Genomic DNA, 27,196 nt, shown 5'->3' with positions numbered 1-27,196 from the left:
CTGCTTTTTTTGTAAAGCAGTGGTCTTTGAGGGGGATCCAGACTTAGTTGGATGGTGCAGGTTCATTTGGTTTCAGTTCATGATTGTTAATAAACTCTGCATCATCTGCTGTCCTCTTATGATCCCATTCATTTGATTTGTTTTTGGTGTTTCTGCAGGTTTTATATAACATTGTGGTTCTAAAAGCAGCACATCAGTGCAGCTGGTTTCAAAGAGTTAATTCTCAGAAACAAGAGTTAAAAGATCCTAAAATTAATTTAGAAAAAATATAGTAATTTACTGATGTGGAAAATAAGAAATTTACTCTTACTCTTACTTTTACTTTTACTTAAAGTAAATTTAAAAGCATTTACTTTTGGATACTTAAGTACCTTTAAAAGCAACTACTTTTCTACTCTTACTCGAGTAATATTTTGACTGAGCTACTTTTACTTGTAACGGAGTTACAAGTAAAGTTACTTGTAACAAATTTTGACCAGTAGTATCTGTACTCTTACTCAAGTACTGGGGTCGAGTACTCTGTCCACCTCTGATCAAGACTCCCTTATACGTTTAATTCAAAAACCAACTGATGATACTTGCAATTAGCCTCAACACTTATCACTGAAACCATGAGGAATCTTTTAATGTCTTTCAAGTGTACAACTACCGGTACATCCCGTCACTCTGGAAGGATTGTCTGCACAGAAAGAAGAGGTTTCCCACATCAGGGGCCCACACCTTCTTTTTTAAGCAGCAAACAGCTGTTCTGGGATTTGCGGGTGACAAGCTGGAAATTATGAATAAAAATAACAACAACCGCTTCTTGGGCTCCCACTTTCCTCACCCACCCTTTGCTGGATCCAAATAAGAGCCTCTCTTCACACCCACGGCCCACGACACTGAAGGTCCTTGGCTCGGGGGGTTCGTTTCCCGTCAATATTTCTCCTGGCTGTTACCAACTCTGCCGTTTAATTGGTCGACTGGTCATCCTAATTGAACTGAAAGCTGAGGCAAGAGAGGCAAAGCAGTTTGAGAATAATAATAGTTCTGAAGTAGAGGAATATCCATCTGAGCTTCTAACCTCACCATTTGTTCTCCTCTTAATTCTCAATTTTTCTCCCTCCTTCTAATCCCTTTCTTTTTCTTCTCAGTACAATTAATTCTGATGTCAGTGCTTAGGTGGTCCCCTCAACCTCCATGAAGAATTGAGCTCTACTCACTCCCCCATCTTCCTTCCTGGAGACATTCTCTACCTTTCTTCAAGAAAACCTGCGCGCAGCATTCTTCCCTCTCTGAAAATATTTTTCCACTGCCCCGTCCAAACCATGAGCGCCTCTCTTTTGACACACACGCACAGCGAGCATGATTTGAAGCTCTCCCACTCCCGACCCGTGGGTTCCTCCTCGCCACCTGGGTGGAAAAGCGCTGCATTTTTTTTTTTTGCTGGAAGATGATACAGGAGAAATTTCTGCCAATCATGGCGAATGGAAGCGTCTTGATTTAGGTATCTGAAATTGTCAGATTACGTGTTCGTGCTGTCTTCGTTCTCAACAGACTCTTGAAAGACTTGGTGGGAGCCAGTTATCTCCACTGATCACATATTCTGGACTAAGTCACCCCGTGAACCCTGCTTGGAAATAAATCAGCCAAAAGGCTGTGCAATTCGCAGCCTGTTGGGCTGAAAGGAAACACTGGGCATGCTGAGTTAACTGATGTGCTGGAAAGACACCAAAATATAACTGTTGAAATGGAGTATTATGATAAGAAACACAGAAGGTTCAGGCTGATGATAAAAGCAGGGGCATGTGAGAAAGCTCTAACAGTCAAATAAACAAGGCAGGAAAAACATGGATATAAATTGGGCATCAGCCAAGAAATAGGCTTAATTTCTCATCCCAGCTTCTTTCTAACCATATCAAGTTAATTATGATTCTGCCAAGATGTGAATATTAATCATAAAGGTTGTGTGCACCACAAAGATTCACAAAGAAACAGAGGCGTGTCGAGGTACACGCAGGGTTACCTTGACACGGTAAGAGGTTTTCTAGCTCCAAGCAAAGATATGTTGGAAGTATTTAATGCAATGTTGTGTACTGAATCAATAACTGGAAAAAAAAAACAGGCTCCTTGAGAAGAACTTCCAACCCATTTGCACACACGCAAAAAAAAAAAAAAAAAAAAAACTGGACCTCAAAGGAAGCAAGTGGACAGCTTGTGTCCTAGAGTAAATAGGTTTTCCCTCTTATCAAAGATGGCTTTTCCAAGCCCTATTAAGAGAATGGAGGGGGTGGGCAGCCTTAGAGGAGGACGACCCCCCTCCCCACCTCTCTGCTGGTGCCTGCTGTTTCTAGCAACATCTGGCACCGTTTATCCCCTGGCCTGCTGCTTCACTCAGGAGGGGAAAAACTGCAACACGCACGCTGTGCCGACCTGACATCCATCAGAGGTCTAAAAGACAATTCTCATTTAACACAACTTGGGCCCGATTTTTGTCGTCTTGACCATCACTTCTAGTTTTGACAACAATCCACGAGAGCCAAGTGACTGCAGAAATGCTATTTAGCAGAACTTACCGTAACTAGAGGATCTACTGTACTGTACAGATATTTGCAGAATTCGAATCTCTTGACTTTGACGAGTATTTATAAAAAATTCAAGGGTAAATGTAATTTTCCTTTGACGTTAAACTGAGATCAATTGTATAATTCCTTTTTTTTAGTGTCTGACCACTTGTGTTTTATAGCTCAGAGGAATATCTTTTCAGAAAAATGCGGGTGTGCACAGTGCTTAAGGTGTGCCGCTTTAATCTTCTTATAATAGCATAACACACCGATGTCTGACCCATACCAAATGCACGGCAAATTCTACATATTAATGGTTTAAATACTGCAAAGTCTGCTTATTTGCAGACTTATTTCATGGTGGTTGTTGGACGTTTTACTCTGCAACAGACGACCAAATGAGCCCTTTTGACACTGGAGGCGTTAGAATCACCATCCTCATGGACTTACATGATAGAAATCAGAGATCCACTCAAGTGGCGCTCCACAGTGGCATTAATCAAGGCAAACAACGCTGTTTTCTTGCCTGTAACTATTGTAATTTTATTGACATCCTGTCTCAGACAGTCAATTTAACTCTTTTTTAACTTTTTTTGTTATATTATAAATGTGTGTGAGATTCAGACTAACTCACCGACCAGAAAAGTGAGTTTACAGAAAGCCTGGCATCAGAAAGTGACAGACGGAGAGAGAATGTACGCAAAAGACAGAGTTCATAGGACAATGAGGCCCATTGATACGGTGGAGACAGGACCGGGTGCCTCCAGCGTTCTGAGAACGGCTGACGGTGCACAGAGGCACCATGATTAGTCTGCATTACAAATGGCTAAAACAGAGTCGTGGTCCTGCAGAGGCTAAAGAATTAGGAGAGACCTTGAAAAGCCACTACAAAGTGCTTTTGTTCTCTTTATGCCTTTTTAATCAAACATCAAAACTCCTGGGACGAGCTTTCAAAAGGCATAGCTGGAACTATTTTTCATCTATTTTTATACAATCCCGAGGATTTAAAAGGCTTACCTATAGCTTGGCTCTCTCCCCTAACCAGTGTTTCCTTTTTTGTGGTGAAATCATTTTTATTAACCATTAAAATGTATTCAATACATCTAGCTACACATATGGCCCTGATGCGAATGCTGCCTAACAATACGTGGACTATGAAAAGCACATAATAATAAAACCTCAACAGGTCAAGCCTCAAAGGCCCTTTTCCTGCCTCTTTCCCCTCTTGTGTGACTCTTTTCCATGACGGAGCCAAAGAATTCCATTGAGTGTTTGACCTGCCTTGTGCAGCGCCACAACGCCTCTCCGCGCTCTGCACCTCGTACCTGCAAGGCAGCAGATGCCTCTCATTCATGGCTCTGGGACTCCGAGTATCGCTGTAAAAACAAGCACTTGAGGCCATCTATGGGGCTTCTCATGAAACTGCATAGAAAATCATCCCAACAAGCAGCTTGTGTCTCGGGATGAATGGGACTTATTCAAAAGGATCTTTTTCTTTTCCCCCTCCCCGATATGACAAGTGCTCCGGAGAGAATAAATGAGCAATATGATGTCAAAATTCAACAACTAGAAAAAAAAGAGAAAAAAGCCTTTGCAGTATAATGGGTATATTTGAGTTCAACCCTCACACAACATAGACCCTCAACGCATTCCTGGGCTGATTTCTGAGCCCTGGACCTGACCTTAAGCTGGATATAGAACCAGTACTGGAGTTGAGGGGGGATGAGGGGGGATGGCATCCCCCCCTGAAATAAAAACGGTCCAAATCATCCCCCCTGTAAAACTGCCATACCCCCTTTCCATCCCTTATGTCATTTCATCAATGAATGTGGTTTTACTGCTATTTCAACATTTAGAGTCATCAGCAGAAGAATAACACCAGAAAAATAACTTATTTGACAATTTTCACCTGTTTCAAGTACATTTTCACTTGAAATAAGTAGAAAATCTGCCAGTGGGACAAGATTTATCTTCTTATTACTAGCAAAAAAATCTGGTTCCACTGGCAGATTTTTCTACTTATTTCAAGTGAAAATCTACTTGAAACAGGTGACAATTGTTGTTTTTTCCAGTGATGAGTCTTGTTTTAAGAGTAATGAGATTTTTTTTTACTAAAATGAGACATTTTAACTAGAAATAAGACAAATATTCTTGTTAAGATTTTGAGTTTTTGCAGTGATCCATGTTACTTATCCTGTGAAGGACAGAATCATATTGATAAGTTCAGAAAAGTGTTTTTTATTGTTGTGTTTTGATGTATTTGATGTAAGCCCAGTGGATATTTAAAGCTTACAGAAGGCTGCATTTAACTGCTGCTATGTCATTCCTGCAGTATTTCTGCAGGTGTTTTGGTCACTGCTATTATTAGTGATATATTATATTATTTGTAATCAGCACAAATTATTTGTCCCCATATGATAAAATCCACCATCCCCCCTGATTTTTTTTCACAACTCGAGTAATGTATAAAACTAATATTCAACCCACGTTTCACTCGCTTCATATATGTTTCAAGTAAAATGACGTTCTGGGTTCGGGGGAACTGTTTAATGAGTACCACAGGGATGTTTGGTTTACCTGTCTGTAGGTGCAGATTATGATCTCTCTCAGATGGTAGTGCATGGGCGTCATGGTCTCGCTGACAGAATCCAGCGCCAAGTCTACCTCCCTCTTCATCCTATGGCCATCCGGGAGAAGGCGAACCAGCTGCATCACAACCTGGACGGCAGAAACACCACAGGATCGTTATACAGCGTGCTTCCAACCAAAGGTTCGAGGAATACCTCCCCCACGCCCTGCATGGTCTCCCCCTGTACTGGGGGCTCCAGGGTATAATTAGTTAAAGATGCTTTCTGTTAAGACAATGCCCCGGAAAATTGACATAGAAGCAAAGTACCATTTGGTCCACCCAAATTATGTTTGAATCGATAATTTTCAAAGCTGAAATTTCATTTCACAATGCACATTCAACCATATCAATGGAAAAGTTCTGAAGCTACTATTTTTTTTATTGCTTTTATGATTGACAAAATCCTTCAAAAGGACATTGTCAGTCTCTGATATTGTTGTGAACATACAGGACTGTCTCAGAAAATTATAATATTGTGATTTTCTGTAATGCAATTACAAAAACAAAAATGTCATACATTCTGGATTCATTACAAATCAACTGAAATATTGCAAACCTTTTATTATTTTAATATAGCTTATCATGGCTTACAGCTTAAGAAAACTCAAATATCCTATCTCCTAAAATTTGAATATTCTGGGAATCTTAAGCTGTAAACCATAATCAGCTATATTAAAATAATAAAAGGCTTGCAATATTTCAGTTGATTTGTAATTAATCCAGAATGTATGACTTTTTTTTTTTTTTTTTTTTTTAAAATTGCATTACAGAAAATAAAGAACTTTATCACAATATTCTAATTTTCTGAGACAGTCCTGTATTTGATCCAACCCACCTTACAAAATGTATCCAGTTTATTAATCTTTCCAGATGATTTATCAACAATTCTCTTCAGGTCCCACCACAGCACTACCATAAAAGCTGGACTCTTGTGAGGCCATAACGGCACCTTGATTCTTTTCTCTGCCATTCTGATGGAGATTTGGTAGTGTGCTTGAAATGATCGTTCTCTTGCACGGCCCATTATTGGCCATATTTTATCAGCCGGACATTTGACTCGATCGTCTCACTGACTGCAGAGTGCTCCGGCCCCGTTGATACAAAAACAAGCCCGAACCGTTACTGTCCGCCACCGTGCTTGACAGTTAGTATAAACAGTTTGACCACAGGTGGAGAAAACCAGAGATCTCCACTTTGGTCTTCCCGCTTTAAAGGACACTTTTCCTGTTGTTTGTTTAGATGAAACGGAGTATCTGCCACATCCCCGTGCTCAACCCTTCCAAAGAAGCCATATTTGTGGAGTTTCGTGTCACTGTACTCCCCCGAACTTGATTATTTTTTTTTTTTTTTTTTTTTTTTTTTTTTTAATTAACAAACAGTGCAAACGATGACAAAAGACAGCATCAGTATGTGTGTGTGTGTGTGTGTGTGTGTGTGTGTGTGTGTGTGTGCGTGCGTGCCGTGTTTGAGTGTAAATAAGGTGATGAAAGTAGGTACATAAATTGAGAATATTGATTCGAAAGTGAACAAATAAACAATTTTCATATAGAGTGGTGTAGCATGATATCATATAAATATAGCAATATCCTAATATAACATATTTTGTATAAAATATTATAACATATAACCAAATTATATCACCATACTATTATATATTACAATATAATACTATAGTTTAACATGCCAAGAGATTTCATAACTTTAATATAATAATATGAAACAATATATCATGATAATGCCAGTAATAATTATTAGAGTTAGAATTGGTCATTTATGTTTTGCAATGAGGGGTGAGGTCAGACCGGGGTGTCAGGGAAGCGAGCAGGAGGCCCCCACCAGACTTCAGTTGCCCGACCGGGAGCCCCAGCAGGAGGCAAGTAGGACGGCAGTGAAAGGAAACCCCCCTCCTGAACTTGAACATTTAATGACACTGGGTTTTATATAATCTGGGTTTTATACAATTCCTTTGAGCATCACATGTTCTGATGTTTGGATGAATTCACTGGGACATCCACTTGTGAGAAGTTTTTCAGCGGTTTAAACCGTTCTCAACTTGAATATTACCGGCTTCTGCAGTGATGATAATCATTGCCACTGTGGAATGATGGACTCAAAATTGTTTGAAAATGTCTTTTTAACCCTTTTTAGACTGATGAGCAACAACAATTGCTTTTCTAAGAAATACTGCTCATATCTTTCGTTCTAAGGTTAACATGCAGTTGACTGCTGATGATCAGCAAACTCACAAAATGTTTGATTTGTAGAGGTGGTCAATAAAAGTTGCTGAGAAGCCTATTAATCAAGTATGTTTTGATTAGAAGTGTCCAGCTTCTACGTATCCTCTTAATTCATATGGAATCAGTCAGTTTTGCTTTGTTTGCTTTACTTTTGGGTCAACAAATAAGGCCATATTGTGATATTGGATGTATATATGGATATTTTTGTTTGTGTACTTATTGTATTTTTCTTTGTTTATTTTACCTTTTCTTTTTTCCTTTCTATTCTTTTGCTATTGACTGATTTGTTTTTGGTGATTTTGTATTGAGGGGAGGATTTCTTATAAGCCCTTCGGGCTTCTTTTCCTCTCCTGCACAAATTATTTGTCTTTATATGATAAAAAAATTATTGTATTATCACTGTGCAAAAAATAAATAAATAAATAAATAAAAAATAAATAAAATATTCTCTATAGCAGCTTCCTCCAGTTCTGGATCATGGGGAGTTGAGCATATCTCAGCTATCTTAATCCTTCCTATAAAATGTAATTATGAATGGGCTCATCAGTACAGTACCTATGAAACCATCAGTGCACCACTAATAAAGTCTTTCATTAATAGTTTTCTTCTATAAGGCCATTGCACCTCCGTAAATTACCTCTGTATGTCCTTTCTATTGGCTATCACTTGGCTCAAGGTTGTTTTTTCACCCCAGTTACTCGAGTCTGGTACCAAATGTGTTGTATTTTAGAGCATAGGCAAGCTGTTGTGTTTTATAGCAACCTCAATGTTGCAGAAATGATCATTTATCTGGCCCAACATCTGTGCCGCAACACGATCCTCCTGTCTGCAGGAGCAAAGACGATTCTCTTAATGTTGTTGCTCGGCTTTGCAACCCTCCATTTAGTCATAAAGGGCAGCGCGTGTTTGTTCTGACCTAGTTAAAGCACGAGTGCAAATGTGTGTCAGCGTGCTCACTTACAGTTTGTGACCTCGCAGAATATAGGGAACGTGTACATCAGCGTGTTTATGTAACGTTAAACCACAACAGCGTTACGGTAAACTGCAATCGGGACAGGACTGCAGGCACAACCGTGTTTCCAGAAAACAACAATGCAATCTATGAAGCTGCGTCACTCTGCACGCGGCTGTAGCCTCTGTTGATGAGGCACCTGCTGAACCTAGTGACCTACTGCCACCACTAATCAACACATATTTTCAATTAACACTTATGAGGAGAAGAACCCTCGAGCTTTGCATCGATAAGTGGTTCAAAGGCTAGTATGTGTGAAAGCATGGGGTTGCATGGGTTGAGTAACACGTACGCCATCAGCGCTGAGCAATAATATTATAATGTTTTGGAGCAACATTTGCTGTCATCCTAGCATGCCTTTTCAGGGAAAACCTTGCTTGTGTCAGCAAAACAATGTTATGGCTCTGGAGCAGAAGAAGGCAGGTGCTTTAACGTCTCCGTCTGCAGTAAAGTGCTTCCACCAATGGAAATATGTCAGTTAATGAAACGAATAATGACAACATATGCCCAAAGCCTGAACAGCTGAAATCATACATGATGTGTGAATAAGAAAACATTTCACTACAGCATCAAATCCATCTTTTAACATACTGTTAAAAAAAACAACCCTCTGCTTCAACTTTTGTTTCCCTCTAATGTGTTCAAAATCCAGAACAAGCACATACTTTAAAAAAAAGAACTTTAAGTTTATGTAAGTAAGGGCATCTGACAAGGGGAGAAAAAAACCTGCCAAATCAATAGCAGAACATGATGAGCTGTGATAACCCCTGATAAAAAAAGAGAAAAGCTGAAAGAATTTGCTTGCTTTTGCAATCTGGGCAAAACAGAAAAGTCATTTAGTTCATTTTGCAAACAGTTTTACAGTAGGTACAGCTAATTCTAATATGATTAAAAGGTGGCTCTCTTTTAGCCTGGCTATTTCACCAAGGTAACCAATGATGAACTCTACGATTATATTTTCAAGTTCAGTTATCGGTAAAATCCCTCACTGGTTGGTTCCCCCACTCCTCCTCCTCCTCCCCTCGTGATCATGTCCCACATCAGATCAGACTGAAACCACATTTAAATGTCAGCAGACAGAAGTACTGAATGTTGATGTCTGACACTGTAACAATATTGAAAGCTTTTGCTGAAGGTTGAATAAACGTTGGATCGTCGAATGACTGACAGAAGTATCTAAAAAAGTCAGTCGGTGCGTTCGGACACTGATTTCAATTGCCAAAATAAATCAAAATGTAATGTTGATTGGATTCTTTTCAGCATTGAATCTCTTTCTGGTAAAAAAACAGCCCTTCAGACCAGAAACAGATGTTGAATTAACAAATGATGATGTAAATCCCAGCTGAGGGAACATGTCCAGTGTTTAACCCTGCTGATCGGGATATAATGCCACCAAAGGCTTTCTTTTACGGTTAAATAAACTGCAGTGTATGATTATGGTGTGAAGGCAGAATCTTTTTTGTACACTTTTCTCATTGTTGTAGTCCCAGTTGTCCCTGATTGTGGTTTTAGTGTTTTTCTAGCCAGATCCCTACAAGAAAAAAGCCTAGCTTTGTTGATCTTCACTGTATGATGTAACCAGACCAATATTTACACACCTAGTTCTTCAGTTTAAACTGCTATATTCATTTGGATATCGCCTTTAAAAAGGTAGAATCATAATATTTTTAAATAAAACACTATAAAAGGGTTCACATAAACATTGATAAAAGCAGTTTTAAATTATATATAACAACTTCTGAGGTTGTATTTTCTTAGGAGGCTTCAAACAGATGTGATTACCGTCTCTGTATCACAAATGTTTCTATACCAGCAGCAAAGAACTATCAACGCCACCCCAGTTCATCCATCAAATGCCTTTTCAGAAGTCTTGAAATGAAAAACACTAGTGTTTATCAGTGGAAGCAGTGAGGTTGGCAGCATCACATATTCTTAAGAGGCGGAATTGAAAGCAAACACGGTTTCCTTGGTGACCACTCAGCGTATCCCAGAAACTCTGGTGGCCACGCCGCCGTGATTAGCATGTGGCATTGTGTGTTTGCAGAGTGCAGCTTCTTTTAGAGAATCTGTGTTTACGTCTCTGAGGACACAGGCAGCAGGTTCAGACCCCTTCACTGTCACACCTCCAAGTCCAATTAAAGGGGGGATTTTTTTTTATTCAGTTGGAAGGAAAAGAGCTTTAGCTTTGCCGACACTACATCACTGTTTTCAATCACAAACTGTCTGTTTGTTCATAACACTGCCACATGATGCAACATTTATTCTTATATTTTGACTTTAAAGATGCTTAGTACTAGGGATGGGCGGTATGGACTAAAAAATGTATCACGATAATTTCTGGTATTAATCCCGATAACGATAAAAATGACAATAAAAAAAATACCAATTCAACTCTTTCTTTCTTTCTTTCTTGCTCATTTCCTTCCTTCCTTCCTTCCTTCACGTACGTTGTGCGTGGATTTAACACAGAACCATAAATCAGCTTTACACAAAAACGTCATCAACGGGAATATATCATTTTTACCGCGAGATGACAATGGGGAATTTTTTTGACGGTATATCGTGAACGGTAAAGTATCAACCATTCCTACTTAGTACTCTGGAAAAATGTGCACAAAAAGATTAACGCTAATGCAGTAAGTAATCATAATCATAATAATAAGCTTTTTCTTCTTTTCCTTTATTAATAATAATAATAATAGTAATATATTCCAGACAAGCAAGTGTCAATGAGAGAAATTCAATATTGTTAAACAGAAGAAATCTGAGACATCTGTAAATATCACAGCTCTGTCTTCACTCCTTTGATGTCACAAATCCTCTTAATGTGCTATAAATAAAAATACAAAACTCAGAAAGATTATGAAGGCGGCTGCATTGAAAGAGGCTCAGCAGCTGCAAAACATATGGAGGCTTTTTTTATTCGTCTCACCCTGAAGTGTGGGTTAATTTTCCATACATTTGATGTTTCCTTTAATTATTGAAATCAAATTTAAATACAAATGATGAAAACATGTTTTCATTATGCTCTCCGTTTGCCTCACAGCTCAAAGAACCAACATCCTGTCTGATGGAGCAGCTTTTCCATGTATGATTGTGAAGTTTAAAAACTCTCAATAAGCCAGACCTCATCTGTAGTCTCTGCCTGATGCAAACTGTTAAATCATATTCTTCTTAAACTGACAATTGCAACTGTTAATAAAGATGCAAGTAATCCTTTTTCAGTAATGTTAGACTGACTGAGAGCCTACACAAGTGATCTGTGCACCACGGTGAGCCCTCATATTCAAGTTCCTGTGTGTCTGCACGGACCTGCAAACACAAACGCTAATGGCCTGTGGGGTTTCTATAGAACCGCTTTAAATAATAGCGACTAAACAAATTGTACTGCATGTAACTCTGTGTGAATCTGCTCTTCGACATTTATAAAATACCAACAATCCCCTTCACTGAAATTACTGCAACAAAGAAAAGCAGGGAGAAGTCAGAGGAAATGGTCATCTGTGGTTTGTATTTGACATAAAAATCTGATTTACTATACCCCAATCAATCAAACAGATGTCACAGAACTGTACACACCTCAAATTCTCCTTTTGTGTACTTGGCATCAGGAACGCTCACGATCTCATCATCGGCAAACTCTGGAAAACCCTGCAGATGGAAATCATGTTTGAGTCAAAATGATCTTTAACCTTGTAAACTTGAAAAATGTACACAACAATTAAGGTTGCTACTTACATTAAAGTGCCAGAGAGTCAAAACGGCGACAACCATGGCAGTCGTGGTTCTGCCTTTGCCGTTGGAGCAGTTGAAAACGAAGGCTGAGCGAGAATCCTCGGCCAAAGTGCTCTTCATGCCCTCCAAAAGCTTATCAAAGTCCTGAGAAACACAGCAGAGTTTGTGTAGAAAGGCTCAAAAGATTTATGACAACATACCTAGATACGACACTATTTTTCATTGTATTTTCATGACTTTTTTAACTTTAACTTGATGTAAAATTTCAGTTGATATCAACTTTGAATGGATATGAGTTTCACAAAAAAAAGCTGAATTAAATCAATCATAAATTAAAACAGCTCAATTATAAAAGAAATTTCAAAATAAGTCTAAATGTAACTATTAATTGGATAATTATAAATATAATAGAGCACAAGTACTTAAGAAAAAGTATAAAATAGTGAGTGGCTCAGTATTGAAAGGAAGTGAACTCAGCGCAGCAGTAACCCTCTTCACCACTAGAGGGAGCACGTGGCTTACTCATCCATGAATCCCTTCAGCACTAACGCCTACTGAAACTCTTATGTTTGCATGTGGCAGATGCACATGTGTGTTTAAGCACCACCATAATCCTTACCTCCTCTGTGGGTGCGCTGCACTCTGGTAAAGGGATGCGTTTGTACATGAGGCCCTGGTGAGAGCTTTTGTGCTGATTGAAGATCTCCTGTACGGTCCGGCAGCTCTTAAACATCTTCATCTGCTTCTCCTGCTCCAGCGTCACCTCCAACCACTTCTGAGATTGCAGAATCTCTTCCTTCAGGGAAGTTTCTAGTTTCTACAAGGCATGAGGGAGGGATACAGGAGTAGTGCTTTGACTTTGGAAGGTGAAATTAAGGCAAATTCTTCTGCACCACTTTTGGTTATATTTACCAGAAACCTTGGAGACTCAGAAAGCATAAATGACTCTCTACCTCTATTAGCTGTGAGTCGGACGTTGGGAGAGAAATGTGCTGGTCCAGACACGAGGGTTCCCGAGGAAAGAAAATCTGTCCATTTCCTTCGAGCACTAACTCATCCTGCAGGTTGACCCACAACACGTGGCTGTGCTTCCTCCTTTCGTCCGTCAGATGTGCCAGAACTGCTTTTGTAGCCTGCAGAGATCCCACGGACAATTAAGGCAAAGAGCTGGAAGTCCAGCTTTAACATCCTGCAGTGAGAACATCATGAGTCATACTATGAGTCTATCTGTAACCATGAAAACACATAAGAACATTAATGCATATTGACGGTGATTACACAATTGTTCATGTAGAAATTATGATGAGAATGCTACAAGTCTTTACATGCTACTTTTCTCTTACACAGAACATCAGGAACAATCTCTAATAAAGTCACTATCTATTTTCCCAGTATTTTCTCTAGATGAAAGCAGCAGTTGATTTAAACATAAGAGACTGTACAGCACCTCTGATGTTGGCTGAGCCACTCCGTAAACGGGCATCTTGGGCACTCGCCTGAAGTTGACCGCCTTCATCTCTTTGACTGTGCTGAGCACATCAGGAGCCAGGTACTCATCAGCCACCTGCTCAGACACAAGAGATAATACATTAAATCACAACATGAAATATGAAGAGCATGTTAAGATGCAGAGCGGTGTGGGTGGGGTTCACGGTGGCCCCTAGCTTGGATTCAAGTGCACATTTACATGTAGACATTTACATGACGGACTTGAAGCTTTTAAACGACACAGTGAGCATCATATCTTAACTTTGACTTTATCTGTTCCAGTCACATTATCCTTTTAGATTTAGTACTTAAAGCTCATAGGAGGTTTGTCTTCGCACTGAAGCTAAAATGGTAATTCACACTAGTACATAGGGCTGGGCGATATGGACCAAAAGTCATATCTCGATATTTTCTAGCTGAATGGCGATACTCAATATATATCGATATTTTTTCTGTGCCATAATTGGGGTTTCCCCCAAAGCATTATAGCATAGCATCTCTGTTAGCTTCATTTTTTTCTGAGGCAAACCCTTAAAAAAACAGTCAGTTTTAATACAATGCCTCGTGCCAAATGTCACACAGGTTCCTTTGTTAACAGAGGTCTGCACAATATCAAAATGTATAAAACAAATGAAATAAAAATATACTGCCTGCATATATAGAATAAAAATGCTTCTTGAATAAAATAAAACAAATATCCCTTTCCTGCATAACAATTAAATTAAAATACACTGCAATTAATACAATGTAGACAGTAACAGGCAGACTTTTCCACTGAGGTTGACAGTTGTGCAAATAACAAAACATTTGTGCAAATCTCAAATAAAACATTCAAGTCAATTTTTCAGAAAATAAGCTATATCAAAATCATAAAAAAAAAATAAAAAAAATAATAATAATCGATATAAACGATATTGTCTCGTACCATATCGCGTTTGAAAATATATCGATATATATTAAAATCACGATATATCGCCCAGCCCTACTAGTACATGTCTTTGGATAAAAACCTCTGCTACACGAGTAGATCTCGGTTGACCGAGATGTTTCCATCCACAAAACATGCTCCTGCTTCTAAACTGACAACTTCAAGCTCATACGTGACCACATTAAAAGAAATAAAAGGTAGAGGTACTCTCAGAGGAGAAACAGTGATTCATTAATCCAGCTGGTATTTATAGTGGTGGTAGGACCGTCCTGCTTGCTTTGCAGATGGTACAAAACTGAGCCTTTTACTAACCAAAGCAGAAACCAGCCAACATGTTCAAAACCAGGGACAATGCTGCTATACCGGCCCCAAAACTTTACTGGGCTAAAACCAGTTACATCAGAGTCCAAGGGAAGGATAATCCAGACCAAAATATTGCGAGCACCATTTTTCAAAAATCACTTCTGCGAGCCCTTAGAAAAGAAACCGGCAAAAAGAAATTCACAAAGAATGAAACCCAAAACCAAGCAGCAGTAATCAGCGGAGGAGCCCAACCGTCTCTGGTCATTCATCAAAGTGCAAAACAAATTAAATAGCTCAACATGATAGCAGCTAGTGTAACAAAAAAAATGTAACAAATGAAAAGTCGCCCCTCAACATGGAAGTGAAAAGGAAGCAGCAGTGCAGCAAGATATGTGAATGTTTGAAAATGAGCAGTCAGTGTTTGTGAAAGTGGCCTCATGTGATGTGGCTCGGCACCGGGAACACCTAAACGCTACCAAAGCTACTTCAGATCCAACACATTCAACACAAATTCAGAAAACAAAAGAAGGAAATCTGCCAATACGATTGGTTAAATACCAAAACAGACTTCCTACACATCAAATTTAAAAGTGTGTCTTTCAAAAATGTAAGTTACGAAGTAAATTTGTAAAGTAAAACTTTTTTTTTAAAAGTGCTTAACAACCTTTATTACCTTAGGGACAAATGTGTGATAAACAATTATCTGTTTTATTTCAAACAGACCATCCAAGTTTATTTTTTCTTCTACATTCAACTTACACTAAATCAGCTGAACTTAATGATGTCTTTCATGTTGTAGCATCACTTCATTGTTACAAGTGTGGTAATGTCTGTAAATCATCTATTTGTTTCTAAATCACTTATTACAATAAAGAAGTCAAAAAGTAAAATAAGTATCCTAGTAAAAGTGCTTTAAGATTTGAGCTTGGACTTTTAAAAGCGTCACCTCGGAGCACCGCTACCACTGGTGGAAAACATCAACCCAAAGCTCTATGTTTCTGTTTCCTACATTACTTTAAAATATGTCTGAACGTTTCATCGCAACAAAATAAGTAAAAACTGTAACATGTGTGCGTGTGCTCCTGATTTCCTCACCAGGACGCGGGCCCCTCTGGTGACCAGTTGGGCCGGAGCAGACAGCTCTGATAAATCCATGCGGGACAGTAACCTGTACAGCCAAGCGTGGCCGCACATCCACTGGCTGAAGTTTGAAGGAAAGGCAAGAGGATACTGCAAAACACAACACGTTTACAACTTGATAGCTTCATGCCGCCAGTCTAGGAAATTGTGCAAAAAGAAGAAAAGAAAAGAAGACAGCTTCACCTGTTCATGAAGGTAGGCGTTAAATACAATCAAGTAGAAGTACCGCTCCAAGCTCTGCATGGTTCTGTTGAGAAAGTATTCTTTGGTACTGCTTCCCTGCGAGACAAACAATAGCTTTATTATCTGCTCATATGGTAACAGTTTCCATGAAGTGCTCTTTATTTATTTTTTTCTGGAACAAAAACCTTTATTTCAAGAGGCCTCATTGAAACGGATGTTATCAACATTATAGTTTAACTGCACTCTCACAAAGTCTTTGGTTACAAGAGCACAACTTTAGCAGCAGTAGCTGCTGGAAATCATGAGTGGTTGGTTTAAGGAGGAATTCAAAGCTGGTACCATCTGCTAAAAAAAATAAAAAATGGAAGAATCCTCACAAACCTGAATTTGATAATCTTCTCCAATCCCTTCCAGCTTACTCTTGTTCTCATATATTGCTTCTTTTATGTTGTGCATTTCTGAGCAGAGGCTAACAGCCTGATCCACCTGTCAAAAAATGTTTAAAAAAAAGATCATAAAAAAGTATTTCAAGTAAGACCTGTTTTACATCAGCTCAGTTAAAGATCCCCTTAATGCAAGTCTTAATGATAACTATACATATAGATGTTTATTACGGTGAAAACAGCCTCATGCCTTCAAATATTTCAGATATTATTCTAAATCTTTGCTTTATTTCAATGGATTTATTGTTTGTTTTTTTAATAGTTATAATTAGTCAGCATCTAACCTGCGCTAAACAGCTGTCACGTTCGTAGTTTGGATAATAAGAACATTTTACGAGGCTAAACCCAGCTGTCTCTGACTGACGGCCTTCAATGTGCAAATTGTTCCAAAACACCTGAAGCTTCAAATATTTCGTCGTCGTCTGAGAGACAGCTGTGCTGTGGATTTTTACACTGAATCACTTTTCCAGCGAGCACGCTGCTTTGCTGATGTGTTTTCCTGACCGTAGAAAAGGTCAACCCTGCAGCATCATGTAACAAAGACCATGTTAATGAAACCCAGAGCATGCAGCTGTGTGATGCAACAGTTAAAGTGACGTCAAAATCCACCATACAGCATTCACACTAAGATCTGAATTGTTTCTGATCATGAAAAAAATCATCATCATCATTGTAAATTATTATTTTTGAAATACATTCAGTCAATATTTATTGTGCTTTTTTTGCTTTTTTTTTTACCTCTTCCATGATCTGCTGCCCATTCGGCAGCTTGCTGATCAAAGACTGGATGACCTGAAACATTGGTCTTGGCTCTGGAGCGGCAGCTTCCTCATTTCTGCAACCAAAGGCAAATATCTGACCTCCCGTTCCAAACAAATGTCACTTTCAAACTTTCAACTTCAAAACATCAGTTCACAGCATTCTGTAGTTTCCAGATCTGTTTGGTGCCAGGGTCTTACTGGGGTGGCAGTTGCGAGTCCCCCCTGAGGCGATTCATGGCGAGCGTGCCCAGGATCATGCCCAGGTTGGTCCGTCCGACGCCCACCTGGCAGCTGAAGAGCAGGGTGGGCAGCTGCCGGGGGGGGCCGTGGCCCAGGGACAGGCTGGGGCTTTCCTGGTGTGGAGAACACATAGACTGCGTTTACATGCACTCAATAACCCTTGTAAAACCCGAATATTGGCAATAACCCGAATTTGCACGGCCATGTCAACACCAATAACCCCTTTGAATAACCCGAATTTGCTCATATTCCAGTTTTTAAAAACCTGAATATGACCCCTGGGTTACTCCTTTTAAAACACGAATATTGGGTCATGTAAACGGAACAGGAATGTGTTTTCTGCGCATGCTCTGTTCACAAGGAATCCTGGCCTTTTGAGTCCAGGAAGTTCTTATAAACACGGAGAAACGCAAGACTTGGGAAAAAAGCTTTCAGTTACGCTGCTCCCCGGTCATGGAATGACATACAGAACGATCTGAGATTACCTGAACTGATCACTCTGGGGGAATTTCGATCAATTTTAAAGGATCGAGAAACTAGTTCTCTCGGGCAATGTGCTTGTTTTTAATTCAAATGGTGCCAAAAAGTTTTCAAATTATATGGACCCGTTTATGTTGTATGTAATTTGTGTTCCTGACTACAGTGTGTGATTGCTGTTTGTTGTTTTTTGTTGTGTTTTCTGTTGTAACTTATGCTGCCCTCTTGGCCAGGTCGCTCTTGGAAAAGAGATTTTTAATCTCAATGAGTCTTACCTGGTTAAATAAAGGTTATTATTATTATAAGACCACGCCACACTTTTGGAGTGAGGAGGAGATAAATGTAATGAAGGATATGAACATTTCTGCATTTGTAGACAGTAGAAAGTACCGGGATAGCGAGATTTACAAGAAGGTGAGTGAAAAGTTGCGCAAAGCAGCATTTGTTTTGAATTTGGATACAGGAAGAGGAAGCGGAAATGACGCTAATTGCGTCATCACGTTCTCCGCGCGTTGCTGGTTTGATCCAGATATCCCGAATGATTAATTACCATGTATACAGCATGTAAACGGAATATTCTGAATGTTTCAGTAACCAGAATATTAGTAATAACCCGAATTTTGACTGCATGTAAACGTAGTCATAGACGCTTAAAATGATGACTCCCTCAGGTCAAAGTGGCATTTTGATCTCCACTGGAGTGCTAAAGATGGAACTGTCCCCCAGTGAGCGTTCATCTGATGCACTTCAAGTAAGTGCAAAATGGATCATTATGTTTAGAATTTTCAGAATAACTCTGCTGGGGAAGATTTACAAAAATGGTGACTAAAAATAAAGAGTGTGGCATTAAAACTGAGATCTGTTTAAAAAGAAAAGAAAAAAAAAAAAAAAAAAAAGAGGAGCCACTCTTTCCAACCACACGGAACTGGACCAGCTGCTGCAACCCAGTCCAAAAAAGGGCAAAACGTGCGAGCTGTGCGAGAGAAAGGCAGGATGGAAACCAGACAAGGAGGATGACTGAGGAGCGGACATTAAGTGACAACAGACTTGCTCTTTTTTATATAACTTTTTATGTAAGTATATTTATGAATGACTGACAAGCCGTATTTAAAAGTGGATTAAATCAAATCCAGAGTGACCTTCTCACTACCTCAGACCTTCTCGATGAGAAAGTGCAGATGTTCTGCCGTATTCCAGCCATAAATATCTTTTATGGCACATCACAACATGAACAAGACACACGACCAAAAAAGGGGATATTTAACATTTTCTATCCTGCGCTTACCCTGAGTACGCTAACAAATGCATCAAAATCTTCCTCCAATGGCGCTCCCTCCATCGGCAGTGGTAACCTGTGGTACCTGCAACACAGAAACACTTGAACTCCTATGTTGTGTCAATAACTGCCTTTTTTTGGGTGAGAGCACACAGAGCATAAACACGCATGGGACCTCACACCTTGAGCTTTTTTATGTTGTGTTTACTAATATCGTCAGGTGAAGACTAGGCCAAATCCAATGATCCGCAAAGGACGACGAGTGACTTCAGAATCCCTTGGGTCATTATTCTTCCCTTAAAGAAAACACACCTGCAGTCTGAAGCCACATGTATCATTCAGCTCGTCCCTTTCACTACAAAACATTAAGATCCAGAGTGATCTCCTGTCCTGGACTGATGAGAGGCTCTCAGAAAAATCAGCTACAAGCTAGGGATGGGCGGTATGGACTAAAACATTTATCACGATAATTTCTGGCATTTATCCCGATAACGATAAAAATGACGATAAAAAAAAAAATACTAATTCAACTCCACCTTTGTAACTATAAACCTATCTCATCATCATTTCTTTCTTTCTTTCTGGCTCATTTCTTTCTTTCTTTCTTTTTTTCTGGCTCATTTCTTTCTTTCTTTCCTTCTTTCTTTCAGGCTCATTTCTTTCTTTCTTTCAGGCTCATTTCTTTCTTTCTTTCTGGCTCATTTCTTTCTTTCTTTCTTTCTTTCTTTCTTTCTTTCTTTCTTTCTTTCTTTCTTTCTTTCTTTCTTTCTTTCTTTCTTTCTTTCTTTCTTTCTTTCTTTCTTTCTTTCTTTCTTTCTTTCTTTCAGGCTCATCTCTTTCTTTCTTTCTTTCTGGCTCATTTCTTTCTTTCTTTCTTTCTTTCTTTCTTTCTTTCTTTCTGGCTCATTTCTTTCTTTCTTTCTTTCTTTCTTTCTTTCTTTCTTTCTTTCTTTCTTTCTTTCTTTCTTTCTTTCAGGCTCATTTCTTTCTTTCTTTCTGGCTCATTTCTTTCTTTCTTTCTGGCTCATTTCTTTCTTTCTTTCTGGCTCATTTCTTTCTTTCTGGCTCATTTCTTTCTTTCTTTCAGGCTCATTTCTTTCTTTCTTTCAGGCTCATTTCTTTCTTTCTTTCTTTCTTTCTTTCTTTCAGGCTCCTTTCTTCCTTTCTTTCTTTCTTTCTTTCTTTCTTTCTTTCTTTCTTTCTTTCTGGCTCATTTCTTTCTTTCTTTCTTTCTTTCTTTCAGGCTAATTTCTTTCTTTCTTTCTTTCTTTCTTTCTTTCAGGCTCATTTCTTTCTTTCTTTCTTTCTTTCTTTCTTTCTTTCAGGCTCATTTCTTTCTTTCTTTCTTTCTTTCAGGCTCATTTCTTTCTTTCTTTCTTTCTTTCTTTCTTTCTTTCTTTCTTTCTTTCTTTCTTTCTTTCTTTCTTTCTTTCTTTCTTTCTTTCTTTCTTTCTTTCTTTCTTTCTTTCTTTCTTTCTTTCTTTCTTTCTTTCTTTCTTTCTTTCTTTCTTTCTTTCTTTCTTTCTTTCTTTCTTTCTTTCTTTCTTTCTTTCTTTCTTTCTTTCTTTCTTTCAGGCTTATTTCTTTCTTTCTTTCTTTCTTTCAGGCTCATTTCTTTCTTTCAGGCTTATTTCTTTCTTTCTTTCTTTCTTTCTTTCTTTCTTTCAGGCTCATTTCTTTCTTTCTTTCATCTTCCTTCCTTCCTTTATCATTTTTACCGCGGGATGGCAAATGCTTACCGTGGGGAATTTTTTTGACGGTTTATCGTGAACGGTAAAATATCACCCATTCCTACTACAAGCATGCAGCTATTTTAGTTTCCCAAAGTGAACAACCTGTAGGCTGGCATGGTGAACATCGGCCTCTTGTACACCTCTTCGGTCACGTGGATGTCCTCTTCACACGCAATGGATATCTTCTGCGGCTCGTCTTTGAAAAACTCGATGTCGTTGTAGACGTAGAAGACGTTCTCGTTTAGTTTGGCAAAGTCATGAAGCTGCAAAAGATGGAATATGATATATGATATATTGAAAAGACTCCCTTTGCCGGCTCAAACGTTTTGGCAGGGAAATGGATTATGCTGCTTCGGTCTGTGATGGTGATCCATATACTTTCTGGATTGTTGTGTAAAGTGAATGGATGTACTCAAATATATTCAAGAAGATCTATTCAACAGTTGGCTGACACTGTGAATGTTAATTATTTCAATCAATCTTATTTAATTGCCAGTCATAAGCCTTTGAAACTTATGAAATGCTTATAATTCTTCTTTAAAATATAACCGAAACATGTGGCCTGCCAAAACCTTTGGCCAAGACTGTGCATGCTTCGCCAGTGTGTGTTTGAGACCTCATTCCTGATGGTGAGCTCCAGGTTTTCAGCCATGTCGTCCCTTTCCAGTCCGTGGAGGTTCTCGTGGAGGTTCTCTTTCCTGCGAGGGGTGTACGGCAAAAAGTCGTCGTCCTTGTGGAGAAACACCACAGGCTCCTCTCTCGCACAGAAGAATATAATCTCCTGTTTGCAAACGCACAACATCAGAGGCATCAAATGATAGCTCCGTGCCCTCCGCCGTCTGCGCCGCTTCCAAGGGTAGCTGGAAACAATCTGTCATCTTGTGAAATGCAGCACATGAGTTTAGAAGAAGCCTGGTGTATAATTTTGTCAATTTGATTTCAATTACGGTCAGTTTTTAGCTGCTGTAAGCAGGGAGACACATTTTCCACTGGCACACATGACCACAACTTTGTGTTTGCTCAGTTCTACAATTCAGCCACAGCTTCCACTGTGTACTTGACTCCTCAAATATTTACTGACAACACTGAGAGAAAGAGGCCAGACAGAGCTGCGCAGACAGCCAACAGAGGCAAAAAATAAAATCCGCCAGAGAAAAATATTAACCACCGATGTCAGTTTTAGGGTGGCAGCCTGAAATTACGACTGGACAAATGCGTTGAAAAGAAAATAACCTCTTGTCCTTGTGCCTGGAGTCTCTGAAGAACCTGTCTGAAGCCGTTCAGGCTGGGCTGACCCATCCCGTACAGCGGGTAGGATCCCTTCACTTGGCGGAAGTTGGGCGCCCCGTAGCTTCCAGTGGTGTTGAGAACATCCGCCTTTCTGTACACATCTTGCACCATGAAGTATTCCCCCTGGAAAAACGCGCAATGTTAATTTGAAGTTGTCTCAGAGCGTGACCGTGATGATATTTCACTCCTTAATTCATGCGTGTGCAACTGCTGTCTCATCTCAGGAATTTTAAGCTTTTTGGGGTTTTTTTGTTTTGCTTTTTTTTAGGTCTTGATACACATTCAAAACCATCAGAAAAAAGTTCACTTATCTGCACTGTCATCTTTCTATTTGCAAACAATAAAAACTGCAGTATGGTCATTCTGATGTTCTCTTGCAAGTTCTCTTGAACATCTTCAACGACCCTGAAATCTTGATGCCCAACAACTTAAAGGGGACCTATTATGGCATCTAATAGCTACTTTAAACAGGCCTTGAATGTCTTAAAAACAAGCTTTTGATTGTTTTTGCTAAATAAATTAGAAATTCAGCCTCTGAGCCATGTGTTTATCTTCCCATTCTCTAACCTCATTATCTATGAGAGATTCTGAGTGGGCGAGGCTATGATAATGAGGCTCTGTGCTGATTGGCTGCCTGACGCGAATGATGCGATACACCGCTACGAAAAAATAGCGGAAGCTCCGGCCAGCAGAGTTAGTTGTGGGCGTGGTTTCACGCATCGCTCCTGTCGTTACGTAACGACAGGAGCAGAATCTGAACGGCTCGTAGAAGCCACATAACACTGGATGGCTCATCCGGGCGGCTGCACAGACACTGCTGAGTTGGCAGGCTGAGGGGAGACCACTTTATATATGTTAAAGCAAGAAAAAATGTGTTTTTCATAATAGGTCTCCTTTAAGAAATAAATAAAAAAAATAAAAACTTGAGCAGACATCTGCAGAAAATGGTTTAAAGTAAACATGAGCCGAATCGGACAACCTCAGGGCCACTGAGGTTTCCAGGCTCCGCTATTTTTTCTGCATATCTGCACTTTATTATTCTTTAAAGCTGTCTTGACTTGTATACATTAACAAATCACTGAGGACTATTTTTGGATGTGGCTGAAAGTTGGTATGGTATCAAGACTCTCTGAGCTCTGTGATAAATAAAAAACCCCTCTTGAACTTATTGTTAGAGATCTGTTGCAGATAGTCTCGTTGGCTCCAGAAAAACGAAATGACCACAAAATGCAGAATGTGCAGGAATGAGTGGAAAAAGTAACAACTCCTTTCGTTTCAATTTTCCACTGTCCATCAAGTTCAAGTAGCTCGTGACAGTTTAGATAACTAGAAGAAAAGAGCCATGAGGCTCTGCGATCTGAAGCAGGGCAACAATTATGTCACCTTTAAGTTCGATAAATGTATTTTTCAATTAAGTTTTGTTTATATATTAGTTTCTTTATATAAAAGAATTTTGAGAAAGCACTTGGTGACGTGTTTGATTGGCATGTTCATCTGTGTGCAAGTGAGCCGGGTTGTTTGGTCTGGGAAGATGTTAGGTAACATGTATTTGACAGACTGGAGTTACTGGATGTGACTCCGGCTCCATATGGAGCTGATAAATGATGAAGGGAACGGTATTTATGCCAAAACATCCCACATTTTCCACTAAAGCATCAAAACAGATCTGGTGATGGAGAAAATAAAATGCTTACAAAACGTGTTTGGTTTTAATAGTTGCACCGACTGCAGTTTTCTTGGACAGTTCAGGTCTGATTGTTTGAGCGCTTCGACCTGCCGATCATGACGGGTGCAGTAGCATCCACACACACAACAAAGGCTTTAATGGTAACTTTTTATTTGTTCCGTTTCCATTACTCTGTATTTAAAACATATCCGGATAAATACTCACATTAACTGGGCTCTTTGGTATCTATTTAAATTTTTAACAGCTCCTTGTGCAGAGATTTGGTTACGTTCCTCTGTCAAATTTCGAGTTAACAGTTTTTGTATTTTCCTCTTTTTTTCCCCTTTAACTAAGGTATTTCTAATAATACAGTTTGTCTTTTTTCCCTTAACTGTGCTTATTGAAAAGGACAAGAATCAGCTTTCGTTTCTGTTTCAGCCGTTTATTTGAATGGTTTTATCATTTTGTCCAGCTTCCTGTGTCTAGACTTTCTGACGTTGAGGTGCCCAGTTTGGGCAAAATGGACCAGAATTCATATTCTAATCACTTTTGGGCCAAATATGAATATAAAATATAAAGCAGTATTTTCTGGGGGATTTAATTATTGATTTGACTGTAACAAGCACTTTTACGGGACTTAACCTTCAAGGTTTTCCTTTCCAGCTCAATCAAATACAGATGTGCAAATAACACATGTGGACAGTAGCAAGCCTTCCCTTTTTGAACATTTATTGCACAGTTGGAAATACTTATATCCTGTGCATTATTTGTAAAATAAAAGAGAACATGTTTTCTAATCCCTTTTGCCTCTTTGTGCAACACCTACTACAATTATGTTCATAGCTGCTTTCCTTTCAAAGAACTATAATCAGCAGCGTAAAAAATTGTCCAATCATCCAAAACTGCAGCAGGTTACAGGACTTTCTCTTCTGTCTTTCTTTTTTTTTTTAATCATTCGAAGATGTGGAGCTTTTCCACATGATAACAGATGCATCCGGTAATAAAACCAGGGGTATTTATCTCTTAAGATGTTCATCAGATGCTCAAATATCTGTTGCAGAACTTGCTTCATCGGGGCTGGCGTTCCGCAGCCTGTTGCAACAGAACGCTTTCCTTTTCCTTTCTCACACTCACATCCTTGTCAGCTGTTGCGCTACTGAACAGACTGCAATCAGGGTTCAACCGCCACGTTTACTTGGTCACTGCAGATACGCAGAAAGGAGGTCTGTCTTTCTCTACTTGAGCACAGAGGAAAACAGACCATCTTGTTCAAGAGGTAATTAAAATATGTTTAAAAGGTTCATGTATTTTGTACTAAGTACTTTGAAAAAAATACAAGAAAGTCTGTTTCTTTAAATCTATTTGAAGACTGTGTGACCCAGCGAGTGTTCCCTCAAATCTGTGTATTGATCAAGTGTTAACACAATAAGAGAATGGGCTGGTGCTGTGTGCAAAAGCCAGAAACTAACAGCTGCTTGAAAGCAGTAGACGGCAGAAAATAAGAGTATGTGAGTGGGTGAGTAAATATATTCAGAGAGCCATTTTTATACCTGCATGTTAAGTTTTAACATTGTGAGAGAAACCTCAGTGAAACCAGTGAAAATAGCAGAGGCTGCCTGCTGTTTGGTGCGCTGCATTTATTTTTAGCCTCTTAGCCTTTTTAGCTTACGAACATTGATCCACAGTCTCCTGCTGTTTTGAGCAATGACTTAAGACTGGAGTCCCAAACATTTTGGTTGTTGTTCTTCCATGGCTTATTTTTACCTTACAGATTGTACATATTGACAGACTGCTAAAAAAGCTAAGGTGAAAAACAGGGTTTCTCCTTTCGTCTGAAAAAAAAAAAAGAGAAAAAGAGACTTGTGCAAAGCTCGTTCTGGATTATGGAGATGTGATATACATGCATGCAGCGCCTTCCCTGCTTAAAAAGCTGGGCTCTAGTTATCATGCACCAATCCGTTTTGTGAAGAGTGCAGGCTCACGCACACACCACTGCACCTTATAGGAATTGCTAGGACGGCTTTTAAATGTCCCCCGGATGCAGTCAGATCTTGATTAAACCTCATTTTCCTTTTATGCCCCTTCGGTATGGAATGAGTTGCAAGATAAAATTAACCTACAGCCCCTCCCTACTGTACATGTGTTTAAAAGGTATTTTAAACTATTTAAGCAGTTTTTTTAATTAATGTTCATTAAAACTGACCTTTACTGTTGATTTTATGTATTTTAGGCCTTCATAGTATATGTATGTTTTATTGTTTTATATATGAAACTTATGTGTGCTGCCTTGACCAGGATTCCCTGGAAGAAGAGATCTTGTATCTCAATGGGACATTTCCTGGATAAATAAAGGCTAAATGAATAAAAATAAAACTCTCTTGTTAGATATTCTTTACTAAGAGTTGACAAAAAAAAAGATCTGGTGGGGGAGTGGGAAAAAAAACACCTGATCAGTCAGTCAGAAGTCAGAACTTAAAGGAAACCAGTCATTTAGTCTATCACATAAATATATTTGCATATTTTAAAAACTGAGACGTAAAATGTGCTTTCTTTTCATGCAAAATGATCAATGAGATTTCCTTTAGTAACAGGATTTGGTAAACTTTGTGAGCAGATAAAGCCATAGCAAAGATTTACATTATTTTTACAACGTTTTGGATCAAACTAGCTTGACCTCCTCACACAAGCTGTGAGTTGACCCCGACCACAGCCTGCATGCATGAAGTCCCACAACGGGGGTGCCGGAGCAGATCAAAGCATTTATAGGAGGGTGACAACAGTCCTCTTTCAATTGCTGACTTTAATCATAAAACAGCGCATGACAATGTTCCTACGCCACTCTGTGATTAGGGCGTGTGAATGTGAAAAGAGCAGACGCAGGGACTTTGAGATGACTCACTAAAAACAGCTTTTTGTGACACGGCAGTTCCTCGTTCCTGCTAAAAAAAAAGGGCCCCGCTACGTGTGGTCGTTACCTGCACCAGGTAGTGCTCCGGCATGGAATCTGATATCCGACCGACTTTGTAGTTGGCCTTCAGGATGTCATCGTGAATCTGGAATTCCTGTCTGCAGTTATATCTGCAAAACAGATAAAAAGACACCGGTTCAATTA

At 39.2% G+C, this 27,196-nt stretch overlaps 1 protein-coding gene across 8 annotated transcripts in view; it reads right to left on the bottom strand.

Annotated features, from left to right (window-relative positions):
* Positions 1–27,196, bottom strand: part of pald1a (phosphatase domain containing paladin 1a) — a 90,023-nt gene that overhangs the window by 45,066 nt on the left and 17,761 nt on the right. For all 8 annotated transcript variants that reach the window (XM_061707930.1, XM_061707935.1, XM_061707932.1 and 5 more), the window contains exons 3-18: positions 27,060–27,162; positions 22,362–22,541; positions 21,745–21,909; positions 21,231–21,391; positions 19,405–19,480; positions 17,601–17,755; positions 17,380–17,476; positions 16,580–16,684; positions 16,199–16,294; positions 15,971–16,105; positions 13,604–13,720; positions 13,110–13,289; positions 12,776–12,973; positions 12,160–12,300; positions 12,001–12,072; positions 5,121–5,261 (exon numbers count right to left, since the gene is read on the bottom strand). In XM_061707930.1, coding sequence (XP_061563914.1) covers positions 5,121–5,261; positions 12,001–12,072; positions 12,160–12,300; positions 12,776–12,973; positions 13,110–13,289; positions 13,604–13,720; positions 15,971–16,105; positions 16,199–16,294; positions 16,580–16,684; positions 17,380–17,476; positions 17,601–17,755; positions 19,405–19,480; positions 21,231–21,391; positions 21,745–21,909; positions 22,362–22,541; positions 27,060–27,162 — 2,122 coding nt within the window. The remainder of the gene's footprint in view (positions 1–5,120; positions 5,262–12,000; positions 12,073–12,159; positions 12,301–12,775; positions 12,974–13,109; positions 13,290–13,603; positions 13,721–15,970; positions 16,106–16,198; positions 16,295–16,579; positions 16,685–17,379; positions 17,477–17,600; positions 17,756–19,404; positions 19,481–21,230; positions 21,392–21,744; positions 21,910–22,361; positions 22,542–27,059; positions 27,163–27,196) is intronic.

This window comes from Cololabis saira, chromosome 19, assembly GCF_033807715.1.
Source record: "Cololabis saira isolate AMF1-May2022 chromosome 19, fColSai1.1, whole genome shotgun sequence".
Taxonomy (NCBI): Eukaryota; Metazoa; Chordata; class Actinopteri; order Beloniformes; family Belonidae; genus Cololabis; species Cololabis saira.
Note: the sequence above shows the minus strand (reverse complement) of the source record. Positions and strands in the feature narration are given on the sequence as shown.